This window comes from Mustela putorius, unplaced genomic scaffold (genome assembly GCF_011764305.1).
Source record: "Mustela putorius furo isolate JIRA1106 unplaced genomic scaffold, ASM1176430v1.1 tig00003845_pilon_pilon_pilon, whole genome shotgun sequence".
Lineage (NCBI taxonomy): Eukaryota > Metazoa > Chordata > Mammalia > Carnivora > Mustelidae > Mustela > Mustela putorius.
Genome location: NW_025421998.1, coordinates 18287176 through 18301667, shown reverse-complemented (window position 1 = coordinate 18301667; position 14492 = coordinate 18287176). Strand labels below are relative to the sequence as shown.

At 36.0% G+C, this 14492-nt stretch overlaps 1 protein-coding gene across 1 annotated transcript in view; it reads right to left on the bottom strand.

Moving 5' to 3' along the window:
- NAMPT (nicotinamide phosphoribosyltransferase) overlaps positions 1-14492 on the bottom strand; it is a 40650-nt gene that overhangs the window by 22214 nt on the left and 3944 nt on the right. Inside the window, exons 2-3 of the mRNA XM_045089671.1 lie at positions 2639-2795; positions 837-940 (exon numbers count right to left, since the gene is read on the bottom strand). Coding sequence (XP_044945606.1) covers positions 837-940; positions 2639-2795 — 261 coding nt within the window. The remainder of the gene's footprint in view (positions 1-836; positions 941-2638; positions 2796-14492) is intronic.

Genomic DNA, 14492 nt, shown 5'->3' with positions numbered 1-14492 from the left:
AATGAGGTAAGTGTAGGTTAGCCAACAGATTTTACTAACCTTACTTAAGACACAGGGAAAGTATAGCACATAATGCTTACTTGACTTCTTCAAAGACCCATAAGTAAAAATTAGTAAAACTCAGTATTACAATATAAGCCTGAAAGTTGAAGTATTTCTAATTATTTTGTGTTTGATAGTCTACAGTGGAAAAGACATTTGTTTTTAAGACATAAATTAACACTTTACATGACAAGATACCAGAAGATCCCATTCCCAATCCATCTTTGTAGTGAAGACCACCACCAGAGGACACTCAACTCTCATAACTCAATTCCCAGATCTTTGGATGTTCAAAAAGTTTAGGTAATTGATCCAAACATGCTACGTATGAATATCACAGGACAATAAAGAATAAAAATCAACCTTATGGACTGACACGGAACCATCCCAATGATTCAGTCAAGGAAATTTCCTAGAATTACTGTATAGTGATAGTCTCACCACATCTATTCCCTTAAATAATGTATAGCCAAGAAAAAAGACCTAAATTTTACAACTGCCAAATAACCACACCCTTTTTAATCATAGCGCATCTTCAAAGAAAAGATCAAATCACCTTTCTGAAAAATGCTAGTGATTTAAATTATAATTCATTTATATTATAACCAATTATTTAGACCTGCTATAGAAAAAAATTTAAATGTAACCCTTAACTTTTCCAAGAATATCTAAAATAGTAATTATATTAGGGTCACAGATAGAAAAAAGTTATAGTCTTTTACTCAAATTCCTTTGTAAGAAATTTTGAACTAAAAGTAAAACCAAAGTAGAGCAAAACACAACATTTTTTTTACCTCAAGAATGTAGTTCCATCCCTTTTCATTAAAGACATCATCCTGGAAATGCTCTCTATACACTTCTTTGGCTTCTTGGATCTTCTCTTTGGTCACTACTTTACCTGAAAAGACAAATTCCTCCTTTTTACATTTCTAAAGGCATTCTATAAGTTGCTGAGTTGCTGTAGGATCAATCTCTCTAGCTATTTCACCATTCTATGGATTAAAAAACCAAGAACTGAGAGGTTAAATAATCACCCAGAGTCAACCACACAGCCAGAAAAGGAATTTGCCCTTGTGCTTGTTCACTCTAAGCATACAGAAGTTTTTATTTGAAAAGCAGATGTGCAGAAAAAATCATTACACGAAAAGGATTTTTTTAAATCACAGTAATAAGTTAACTTCTAAGATGATTTATCACTGTAATTTTTCTTCAAATTTGATACAGATAATTTTCCAGGTGAACCTTTTCACTTTATTCATAAAGGGTGTCTTCGGGGCTGATAATCCAATAATTTTCACAAGGACTAAGTGTTTGCTCCTCAAATACACTTTTAGTTATCTTTAGCTGTAAAATGAGGATAATAGTAGAGTACCTACTTATAGAATGACTATGAGAACTAAGTGAGTTAAGACACATGAAGCACTTGGCATAATGCTGGCCTCTAACAGGCAATTAACAGATCTGAGCTATAATTAATAATATTCTATAAAGTTTTTAAGCTATAGAACTAAAGTATGACATCAATCTTTAGGACTTTATATAAGGTTACTAGAAAACTCATTTAAAATATCTTGGGAAGTCTTACTGCAAAGTACTATGGATATTCAAGTTGGTTTTCAATGGTATAACATATCTGAACTTATCTGACCTTAAAACTGCCAAGATTATGGGAAAAGATTATTATCTTTGTAAAATTCAACTTAATCTCTTTTCATTTCTGAGATTATTTTCATTTGAAAAGGCTTCAGACATGAAATTTTCCAAAATGTATAAAAACCTTTGTCAACTTTTTTCACCCTAGAAATACCATTATAAAACAAACTGGACATTCACATACAAAACTTGATCTTAGCCACAAGGCCGAGAAGCGATGGACTTTCAAATACAAAAGCACAGAAATTATTTTGGGGGTTTTTCCATTTTATTTATTTATTTTTTTTTTTAAAAATATTTTATTTATTTATTTGAGAGAGAGACAGTGAGAGAGAGCATGAGCGAGGAGAAGGTCAGAGAGAGAAGCAGACTCCCCATGGAGCTGGGAGCCTGATGCGGGACTCGATCCCAGGAATCCAGGATCATGACCTGAGCAGAAGGCAGTCATCCAACCAACTGAGCCACCCAGGCGTCCCGGTTTTTCCATTTTAAAACCTATTTTAACTAAGGCCACAGTGTCAGGCAGTTCTGAAAAATAGGCTTTTAAGATAAAACAGACTATGACAAAAATATTCTAATTGCTACCATAATTCAAAATGAATTTCTAGATGAATAATGAATCCTTTACTGTGAATTAATGACTTAAATCTATAAACATACCAGGTTAGCCTCAGAAAATTATTGACTTTTCTAAACTTACTCCCGAATTAGTTTCAGAAATTCTTTCTCATATTTAGAATAAGCCCATACACCAAAGTTTAAGATTTAATGCATTCAAATTAACAGAGTTTTTTACAATTCAAAAATAACATCTGAAACAGTCAAAATAGTTAAGTAAATGTCAAAATTTAACTATTTGAAATCACAGAATATAACAATATAGGAGAAGATTTATGAAGTGTTACATAAAAGCAGTGTTTAAATGTACTAGGAAAAATAATACCTTTTAAGTACTTATTAAGAATGTACTGCAACCCATAAAATACTGTTTCCTCGTATTTCACCTTCTTTATTTTGGAGTTTTCTGTCTTCTTTTCACGGCATTCAAAGTAGGAATAAACTTTGCTTGTATTGGGTGGGTACTGTTTATAGTGAGTAACCTAAAGGAAAGAGAAATACTTGAATTAGAGAACATCAGAAAAGAATATAAATCATGGCAGAAAAGGCTTGAAATTATCTAAAACCAGAGAAACTACACTTCTTATTTGCTACTGATCAGCTTCTTTTCCTAGCTGTAAAGAATACAGAAAGAAGCATCATACTTATTAGGATACTCTTAGTAGTTCATTCAGTTATCTTAAATTTGAAAACCAGAGGACAGCATTAAGTTTTATAAACAAATAAACTGAACTTAAAGAAGTATGAGACCTTTAATGGGATGGACCCTTGAAATGAAAGTTCAAAGAAAGGTATCTCATTTGGTCTTGGGGAATGGTCTTTCTTCAGGATAGAGAAATGTAGCTGCCTGGAGTGGTGCATACCCATGATATAAAAAATGAACTGGAAGCAGCATTTGATACTGCTACTATCCAAATGTGCTACATTTGATCAGTCAGTAGTCAATGATTCCCCATGACTCTACTTTGTATATAGTGAGGCAGTGAGAATGACTCCTTCCGGTCTTCATAGGAACACTATGAAAACCTGGATGAAAGTAACAACAGCAGCAAATAACTAACTAACCAACTAACTAACTAACTAACAAATAAGTCCTGTTTATAATATTACTTTTTCCCAAATTTCCTCTGAATTGGGAAATAAATCCCTGTCCAATGTAACAAAGAATCCTTAGGAGTTGAAAACATGAAGTATTATTTCTTTTCCATGAATTTGGATTGGAGTTACTATGTTAATATGTCTTTGTTTTAAGAAAAAAAGTGAGTTCATTATAATTTGAGTTTTCTTATATTTTAATGTGGTAAACATTTTACCAATAGAAAGTAACTGGAAGTGTATAATGTGTATGTGCTCTGTTGAAACAGTAGGAATGAAAATGCCTCAAAGGTTAAGGTACAGGGCAGTCAAGCAGGTAATGGTGTAATGGTCGCTGCAAAGCAAGTTCCATTGATTACACTGTGAAGAACATAGACCGTTCGTTCTGTTTAGCTCCAACCCTAAGTTTAGGGAAACCAATGCTTTCCTTGTTTGGATGCATAATCTTAAAGTAAAATGGCTTTACCCTAAAAAAATATTTGTAGATTAGCATAAAAAATTCTAAAATAAATATACTCTATATAGAAGCAAAAAAAAAAAAATCACAAATGTTTATAATAAGTTTTTCTTCTCCAAAAGAAGCAACCTGGAACTCTATGAAAACAGCACCCTTATGCTGCTTGAAGGCAACCTGCATGAAGAATCTTAAACTTAGAGATAGAGACCAGGGTTTGGCTTGGGTTTTGTTTTTGTTTTTTATGTCAGAACCTAGAGACTGACACTACTGGAAGCTGAAGTAGTAGCTCAGTGAAATAACTAAAACAAAACCCAGAGCAGTTAAATCTGTGAACCAGTTCACCAAAATGCAAATATTTGAATGATACCCTAGTAATAAATCACTACTATTTCAACTACTTAAGAAACTGATTAGAAAAAGGTTAACACCACCTAAAAACATACCCAAGATGTATATAAACATGAAAATGTCCAGTTTACAATGTAAGGGACTCCAACTCCTTTAGTGGGAATGAGCAGTGAGGTAGAAGAAAAGTCAACTCCAATGAAGTAAAAACCAAAGGTCTGGATCACATTATGCAAGCTCACAGAAGTTAGATTCATAGTTGTGACTCTCAGTAGTTTGACCTTTTTGCAGTTCAGATACTAAAAGGTGCATTTTATAAATTTACTTTTTCTACACCAGATTTAAAAGTGTTAGAAGGCAAATAAATTATTTTCATCACCAGTCAAAAGCTGAATGAAAATGTTCCTAAATTATTTAACCCCATTTTGGCCTAAAAGTATACTAAAACTTTTTGATCATGCAAATCCAGTTCCAGTTTTGGACAGTGAGTATGTTTAGAATTTCAAAGCTTTACTACTGCCATGTTCTTTAACTACGTACTTAAACCTCTACATAAATATTTGGAATGCTTCCTCTGAAAACAAATGTCATTAAAAACACAGAACTGTCTAGGCTGTTTCATCAGAAACCAAGTGTGACTTCTAAAATCTTCTTTGGAGAACTTTCGAGAACTGTTCTAGAATTTAACTTTAGAAGCTAATTCTCAGGCAATTAACTGCCTACCAATGAACACCCAATATATGTAAAAAGCCAAATAGTATGTTTGGATCTATTTATATTAGCTTATGCCATTGTTTTAATGGGAAAAAATGTTTAAACAGAGCTTCTTAGTAAATATTATTCTAAGAATATAGCCAACAGAAGATTTATAATGGTTCCAAGATTTGCCAGGTTTACTAGCGTTTTACTTTCTTCATTTTACTTTCTGCTAAACCGCTCTCTCAGAACCACTTGGAACCTTCACTAGAAAATGAGATGATACAGCAGAAAATCAAATCATTAAATTGCTATTTTGTAAATAGTTTATTCAGAAGTATATACTGTGTATCCATTATGTATCAGGCATTGTTTCAGGTACTGAGGATGGGGAAATAAAATGGACTAAGGTGGTTTTTAATTCTCAAATGGCTAATAAGAGCTAGAAGGTCAGAGAAAAACATATAAATCAACAAAATAACTTCAGATCTAGATGTAGGTTTGAAAAATTAAAAGAAAATGAGGGGCTACAGGGGGTCTGATAGATTGCTGTAAAGACGGGGCCAGGAAGGCTTCTCTGAGATGGTGACAGGTGACAGGACCTAAACTACAAAACAGGAAATACACTGACTTAAGGGACAAACACAACATGTGTGGTTGGTACATGGAGAGTGGGGAGGAGGAGGAGGGAGTACATGGTGAGGTCACAGAGAGATGCAGGGACAAGACTGCGTAGGGCTTGTACGCTACAGCAAGGAGCTTGACTATTACCTCAAGTACAGTAGGCAGCCATTAGAATGTTTTAAGTGGGAATGAATACGATCTGATTCATATTTTATAAGGATCAACTTGACAGTGAGGTCAAGAATGGATTACAGGGTGACCAAAGAGGAAGCAGGACCATCAGATAAGAGGCTAAAGACTAGCTTACGTGATAGAAGTGGCTCATTTGGAGGTAAAGGAGAATTATGCTTATAGATTATATTTGGGAGATAAAAAGGGGGAGGAATTTATGTTTCCTACATTTTTGGCTTGAGCAACTAGGTGAATAATGGGTGTCATTTACTGAGATAGGGAAGGCTGTGGAAGGAATGGACTAGGAAATCAAGAGCTCAGTTTTAAATATATCAAGTAATGCTAACAAAGTTTCATAGTTTTCAAAATTGAACTACAAAAGGGGAGCTATTATATCATATTGGGTTTATTTGTTTTTTTAAGCACTACTTGACTTCTACCAATAGAGAAAATGGTTCTACGATAAATTTAACATTATTTATAAGATGAAAATAGCTAACTTCTCATAATATCTTCAGCAAATCTTACTTCTAAAAATGTCTCCTAAACTAGAAAGATTTTCCTACAGCTAACAGAGCACTTGCAGTATACAAAAACATATGTAGTAAAGAACACAGGCACATAGGAAAAAGTAGCTCTTTAAATAGAAGTTAGTTTCACAGTCATGTGACTGATTTACTTCATGAAAAGCTAAAGATTGTAATAACTCCCTAGGCTAAATATCCTTGTCCCAATTATGACATTTAAAGAGAAATATGAGGGATGCCTGGGTGACTCAGTCAGTTAAGCATCTGACTCCTGATTTCAGCTCAGGTCATAACCTCAGGGTTGTGAGATTGGGCCCTGTGTCGGGCTTGGTGCTGGGCAAAGAGCCTGCTCAAGAGTCTCTCTCTCCCTTTTCCCCTTCTCCCCACCCCACTAATAATAATAATAATAATAATAATAATAATAATGAAAAAATGAAGAGATATATAAGAAATATTTAAGTTGCATAGAATCTTTCTGTAAGAGCAAACTCTTAAGATTTTTCTGAGCTTCTCCAGATTTCTCATAAAGTTGATCTGATATTTTTTCAAGAGGTTTCCTCTCACAATGGGATCACAATACACCAAAGACAGCCACTACTAATCTACTTTATCAGTTACAATTTTAACAGCTAAGAAATGATCATAAGCCAACATTTCAACAGTACCATGTGTATATAAGAGCACATGGGAAAATATATATAATGACACAAATAAGTTATATTATCTATATAATAGGGCACTCAGAAGAGGATCCATAATGCCTTATAATGGCCAAGACTTTCTGCCTTGTCAATGCTAATGTGCTAGAAATAACAAAAAATTAAACTGATTCTTTATTCTTTTCAGCGTTATTTAAGATATCTCAAGCCTTAGAAATACTTCTATTGCCACAGAAAATAATTTTTTGCTATTTGACTTTTGAAGCAATAATAACTTCAAAAGCAGGACTTAAAGATTTTTGGATTATATTTTGGGATCTTCCAAATCAGCTATAATCATACTGCCCCTTCCCATAAACCTCTTAGCACAGAGTTCCTGATAGTTTGTACTTTTTTTTTGCCACACCTTTGAAAAAGATGTAGTCAACTGACAAAGAGGACACCTGGTTCTGGTATCTTTGTTTTGCAAAATATTATATAATTACTACTGACCTAAGTTAATTTTCCTATCAAGTGTATTTGTGGTTTACATATAGGATTTTATTTCTGTTGCCTGAGCTTTTCCTATAATTTATAATATAAAACTCACTGGAAAATTGCATTGAACAAATGTACACACAATCTCTGACACACAAACTACAACAGAACTCCATTCCTCACAATGCTCAGACTGCTATGAGAGTCACTGTGAAATAACTGAAGTGTCTGGTCAGAAGCAATGCAAAAGAAGGAACGATGAAAAATAGGAACAGCTCAGACACTGGGCAGCTAAAGTTCCAGGCAGGACTAAATTGCCAGTAAGACCTGTCCCCAACTCTTTTTCCAAAAAGCCCAAACTTTTAAAATGTGTTAATCTGCTATTTTTTTTTAAGATTTTTTATTTATTTATTTGACAGACAGAGATCACAAGTAGGCAGAGAGGCAGGCAGAGAGAGAGAGAGGGAAGCAGGCTCCCTGCTGAGCAGAGAGCCCGATGCGGGACTCGATCCCAGGACCCTGAGATCATGACCTGAGCCGAAGGCAGCGGCTTAACCCACTGAGCCACCCAGGCGCCCTGTTAATCTGCTATTAATGAGGCAGCAAAATCTCTAAAAAAAAAAAAAAAAAAAAAAAAAAAAAAGCTACCTTGGGGGGCGCCTGGGTGGCTCAGTAGGTTAAAGCCTTGGTCTTTAGCTCAGGTCACGATCTTAGGGTCCTGGGATCGAGCCCACATCGGGCTCTCTGCTCAGCAGGGAGCCTGTTTCCCCCTCTCTCTGCCTGCCTCTCTGCCTACTTGTGATCTCTCTCTCTGTGTCAAATAAATAAACAAAATCTTAAAAAAAAAAAAAAAAAAAGCAAGCTACCTTGGGTGCCAAATCACCATACATAAATTATACAATCTTCTTTAACTTCTCTAAAACCAACTTCCACGCACCCTGGATTTTAAGTGATGCCTTGTCTTTTACAATACCTTGGAGATCTCCAATGTTTATTAAATAAATTAATGAAAGTGGGCTGAGTTCCAGATAACCAGTTTAGAAATAACCTTTTGAGAAGCAACCCAAACTGGACAGCACAATTCATAACAATGGATGATGTGTAAATTGCTTAAATATTACTACTGTACACTATATAATTTTTCAACTCAATTGTCAGCATCTTCCATCTTAATCTGCTAATAGGTAAAATGTTCAGAAATAAACTAAACTATACTTTCCTATAGTTTGTTACTAACATTATCTACATAGAAGCAAGGGAATGGAACAAGGAATAGAAATGCACTTTTTAATGAACCAGTTATTTGTAAACTAATCAATGGCTACTCCAGGGACAGGCAGTTGGCGGGGGTGGGGGTGGGGTGAGGGGTGGGGAAACACCCAAACAAAAATCTGACTGTTCTTCTTTACAAAAAGTTCCAAATGCTTTTTAAGTACTGCAATGGCTAAAGCAGCCCAACACACAACATAAATACAACCCAGCTGATACTTTTACTTTATGTCATTTTGAAAATGATTAAACAAGAGCCCAGGATGAAAATGGAAGAAACAACTACATTAACCTGTTTCTCAGTTCCTTATTATGTATTTAAGATAGTATGAGATTACAGAAATGAATATATATTTTCCACCTTCCTCCTTTGGTCCGAATTGTCTTGAACCCCCCAGAGAGGATACAAGTAAAAACAATATAACCATGTTTTCATGTGCTTGGACACTACCCTACTACCTGCAAAAAACCTTTCTGTAGATTTTAGACAACAAACTATTCTTTCTTTAGTTTTACAAGAAGAAATCAACAATATTTTCTCTTCCATCAACACATCTAAAACCACTAGGTTCCCTACTTACATTAACTGCCCAGTAGTTCAGAAGTACTGATAAGAATATGTAATAGTCTCATGGAATTGCCAAATAAAAATTTCATTGTTTCTAACCTCAGGATTATAATTTCTGTCTCTTCTTCATCTAAGAAGATAAAAAGGTAAAAATGGAAATAGAACATATGAACCTGACTGAATCCTCTTGAGGGATTTTTGGGGAAGAAAAATGAAAAATCTTACTAAGATAAAAAAACTTTTTAAAAGATTTTTTTAAATGATTTTATTTATTTGAGAGAGAGTGTGTGCACACATGCAGGCACACAAGCAGGGGTGTGGAGGGGCAAAGGGAGATGAAGAAGTGGGCTCCCCACTGAGCAGGGAGCCCAACACGAAGCTCAACCCCAGGACCCTGAGATCAGAGCCAAAGGCAGATGCTTAACTGACTGAGCCACCCAGACACCCCAAGATGAAAATCTTAAAATGTTTCATATTAGACAAACTTGGAAGATGGTGGCAGAGTAGGAGGACATAAGACTTGCCTCATCCCACAACTAGATAACTATCTAATCACCCTAAATACCCTAGAAATTGACCTGAAAACTGGCAGAACAAACTCTACAATTAAAAGCAGAGAACACGCCACATCAAAGAAGGTAGGAAGTAAGGAGATAAGGTTTGGAAGAAATGGATCATGGTCGAGGCAGTGGAAGAGAGAAGAGAGAGAGAGAGGCTGGAGACGTACAGGGGAGCACATCAAAATATGAACCCATAGTGACTCGCTTGGAAAAAAAGAGGAGCCAAATTTCGTGAGTTCTTTCAACTAGCGGGGCTTAAAGCCCTGAGTTTTAAAGGTCAGCAGGCTTGGCTTTTACAGCCCAGAGAACACTGCACTGCTCTCAGAAAGAAGGCAAGTCAAATAACCAGCCCATGAACACAGCGTGGAAATAGTGCTCTGAAGAGAGCCTGAAGCAGACAGTGGAGAGGTTATCTGCTCATCTTGGAGCATGTCCCAGAGAGGCAGCATGAGATCCCTCTAGGAATAAAGGAACTGGCAGAAGCCATTTCCCTCTCCCTGCCCCCAGCACAAACACAGGACCACCTACGGGAACCAGGCAGCATCCACATTCCCTACCTAACTTCCTTCCATCAACACCCCTGCACCATGCTTGAGTGGAACTGCCCCCCTCCCAGTCACGTTTGCCTCAGTCCTAGCACTGTGGGCCCCCTCATCCAGACCAGCCCAAACATCTGCTCACACAGTGCCTCCAGAGACAGGAGACTTGCAGGGTTTCAATTCCAGTGACAATGGCAACAGGCTTCATTGCACAAGCAGAACAGAGCACACCTAGTTAAAACGTGCTGCATTCAGCCAGGGATCAAACATTGCCTGAAACAAGCAAAGACAGCCTCTGCAGATGACTGGCCTGAAGGATAAAGTGGCCAGGTATAACAGTTGAGCACCTAAATGTGTGCTTATTTTGTTTATTGAGCCCCTCAAAATGTAGCACACACTGGAGACACTCCCAGAATTGTCAGGCTCTGGGGAACAGGGGACACTACATGGCATGACACTACAGGACCTCTTCATTTCCCTCAAGATCAGGAGATGTAGCTGATTTTCCTAATAATACACAGAAGCAGGCACAATGACTAAGACAAAAAAATGAGAAGACAGACAAAATTGACCCAAATGAAAGAACAAGACAAGGCCATGGGCAGAGATCTAAGTGAAACAGATATATGTAACCTGCCAGATACATAATTTAAAGTAGTGATCATTAAAACACTCACTGGACTTGAGAAAAGAGTGGAAAGCATCAGTGAGATCATTAACACAGAAATAAGGAATTACATAGCAGAGATAAAGGGCTCAATAAAATAAGAAATATGCTTAATGGAATGAAAAGCACGCTGGAAGAAGCAGAGGAACAAATTAATGACCTAGAAAACAGAGTAATGGAAAGTAATCAAGAACAAAAGAGAAAAAAAATAGTTATGCAAAATGAGAATGGACATAACTCAGTGACTCCATCAAATGTATTAACACTTGTATTCTGGGAGTCCCAGAAGGAGACAGCGAAAGGGGAAAAATTTTATTTGAAGAAATAATAGCTGAAAATTTCCCTCAAACTGGGGAAGAAAATAGACATACAGATCCAGGAGAGGGGCGCCTGGGTGGCTCAGTGGGTTAGGCCTCTGCCTTTGGCTCAGATCCAGGAGAAATGAAGCAACCCCCTCCCCATCCCAAAAAACAATAAAAGCAGATCCACAGCAAGACATACAGTAATTAAATTGGCAAAATATAGTGATAAACTGTTTTAAAAGCAGCAGGACAAAATATAGTCACACACAAGGGAAACCCCATAAGGCTATTAGCAGATAATTCAGCAGCAATTTTCTAAGCCAGAAGAGCATGATATATTCGAAGTGCCTGAATGGGAAATATCTGCAGCCAAGAAAACTATCCACCAAGGCCATCATTCAGAATAGAAAGAGAGAAAAAAAGAGTTTCCCAGATAACGACTAAATGAGCTCATGATCACTAGACCAGCCCTGCAAGAAATATTAAAGGGGAATCTCTGAGTGGAACAGACAGGCCAAAAGTGACAGTATAAAGGTAGAAAATAAAGTTAAGTGGCCATCAACTTAATATAGACTGCTAAATGCCAAAGAGATACAGTAAGCACAAACATAAAACTGCTAATACGCAAAGAATAAAGACAAAGAAATCCAAATATATCACTGAAGAAAACCAGCAGACCATAAAGGAGAAAGACAAGAACAGATCAGAGATAGTCATCAGAAACAACCACCCCCCCAAATAAATAAAATGTATCTATCAATAATTACTTTGAATGTAAATGGACTAAACACTCCAATCAAAAGGCATGACCTGACAGAAGGGATTTAAAAAAAAAAGAGCTAGATCCATCTACATCCTGCCTATAAGAGACTCCTTTTAGACCTAAAGACACTTGCAAATTGGAGTGAGGGTATGGAGAAACATCTATCATGCAAATGGAGGTCAAAAGAAAGCCAGAGTAGCAATACTTTTATTGGACAAATTAGACTTTAAAACAAAGACTATAACAAGAGACAAAGAAAGCCACTATATAATAATAAAGGGGGCAATCCAACCAGAAGATATAACAAGTGTAAATATTTATGCACCCAATATAGGAATGCCAAATACATCAAAGTTAATAACAAATATAAAGGAACTAATGGAAAATAATACAATAATAATAGGGAACTTTAACATCCTACATACATCAATGTACTGACCATCTAAACAGAAAAGCAATAAGGAAACAATGCTTTGAATGAACAGATGGATTTAACAGATAAATTCATAACATTCCATGCTAAGACAGCAGAATACATATTCTTTTCAACTGCACATAGAACATTCTCCAAAACAGAATACATATTAGGCCACAGAACAAGCCTCAACCAATTCAAGGTCAAAGTCGTACCATGCCATCTTTTCTGACGGCAACACTATGAAACTGGAAGTCAACCATAAGAAAAAATCTGGCAGGATGACAAATACATGGAAGTTAAATAACATGCTACTCAACAATGATGGATGAATCAGGAAATCAAAAAATAAATTAAAAAGTACATGGAAACAAAATGAAAACACAATGGTCGCAAACCTTTGGGATGCAACAAAAACAATTCTAAGAGGCAAGTTTGTAGCAGTATAAGATTATTTCAAAAAGCAAGAAAAATCTCAAATAAACATCCTAATCTTACACCTAAAGGAGCTAGGAAAAACAACAACAAACAAAATCTAAAAACATTAGAAGGAAGGAAATAATACAGATTACAGCAGAAATAAATGATACAGAAATTTAAAAAATAATGGAATAGGGCAATGAAACCAGGAGCTGATTCTTTGAAGAACTCAACAAAACTGATGAACCGCCAAGACTCAAGAAAAAAAGAGAAAGGACTCAAAATCACAAATGAGAGAGGAAAAATAACAACCGACACCAAAGAAATACAAACACATATAAGAGAATATCATGAAAACCTATATGCCAACAAACTGGTTGCAACCTAGAAGAAATGGCTAAATTTCTAGAAATATATAAACTACAAAACTGAAACAGGATGAAATAGAAAGTTAGAAAAGAGTGATTATTAGCAAAAAAACTGAGTCAGTAATAAAAACAAACAAACAAACAAAATAAAACCTAAAAAATCAAAGTCCAGGACCACATGGGTTTATAGGAATATTCTACCAAGTATTTAAAGAAGAGTTAGCATTCTTCTTCTTCTTCTTTTTTTTTTTAAAGATTTTATTTATTTATTTGACAGAGAGAAATCACAAGTAGATGGAGAGGCAGGCAGCGAGAGAGAGAGGGAAGCAGGCTCCCTGCTGAGCAGAGACCAGGACCCTGAGATCATGACCTGAGCCGAAGGCAGCGGCTTAACCCACTGAGCCACCCAGGCGCCCCAGCATTATTCTTCTTGAACTATCCCCAAGAAGTAAAAAAGTAAGGAAAACTTCCAGATTCATTCTAGGAGTCCAGCATCACTCTGATACCAAAACCAGATAAACACACCACTAAAAAAGAGAACTACAGGCCAATATCTCTGTTGAACACAGATACAAAAATCCTCAACAAAATACCAGCAAATCGAATCCAATAATACATTAAAAACATTATTCACCACAATCAAGTGGGTATTATTGCTGGGTTGCAGGGTGGTTGAATATTTGCAAATCAATCAATGTGATACATCACATCAATAAGAGAAAGGGTAAGAACCATATGGTCATTTCAACAGATGCAGAAAAAGCATTTTGACAAAGTACAATGTATGATAAAAACCCTCCACAAAGCAGGTTTAGGGGGAACATACCTCAACATAATAAAGGCCATATCTGAAAAACCCACAGCGAACATCATCCTCAATGGGGAAAACTGAGAGCTTTTCCCCTAAGGTCTGGAACAAGACAAGGATATCCACTCTCACTACTTTTATTCAGCATATTACCGGAAATCCACACCACAGAAGTCAGACCAGAAAAACGAATAAAAGGCATCCAAATTGGTAAAGAAGTCAAACATTCACTATTTGCAAATAAATGATACCATATATAGAAAACCCAAAAGACTCTACCAAAAAGCTACTATAACTGATAAACTAATTCAGTGAAGTTGCAGGATACAAAATCAATGTACGGAAATCTTGCACTTCTATACACCAATACTGAAGCAGCAGCAGGAGAAATTAAAACAATCCCATTTACATTTGCACCCAAAATAATAAGATACCTAGGAATAAACCTA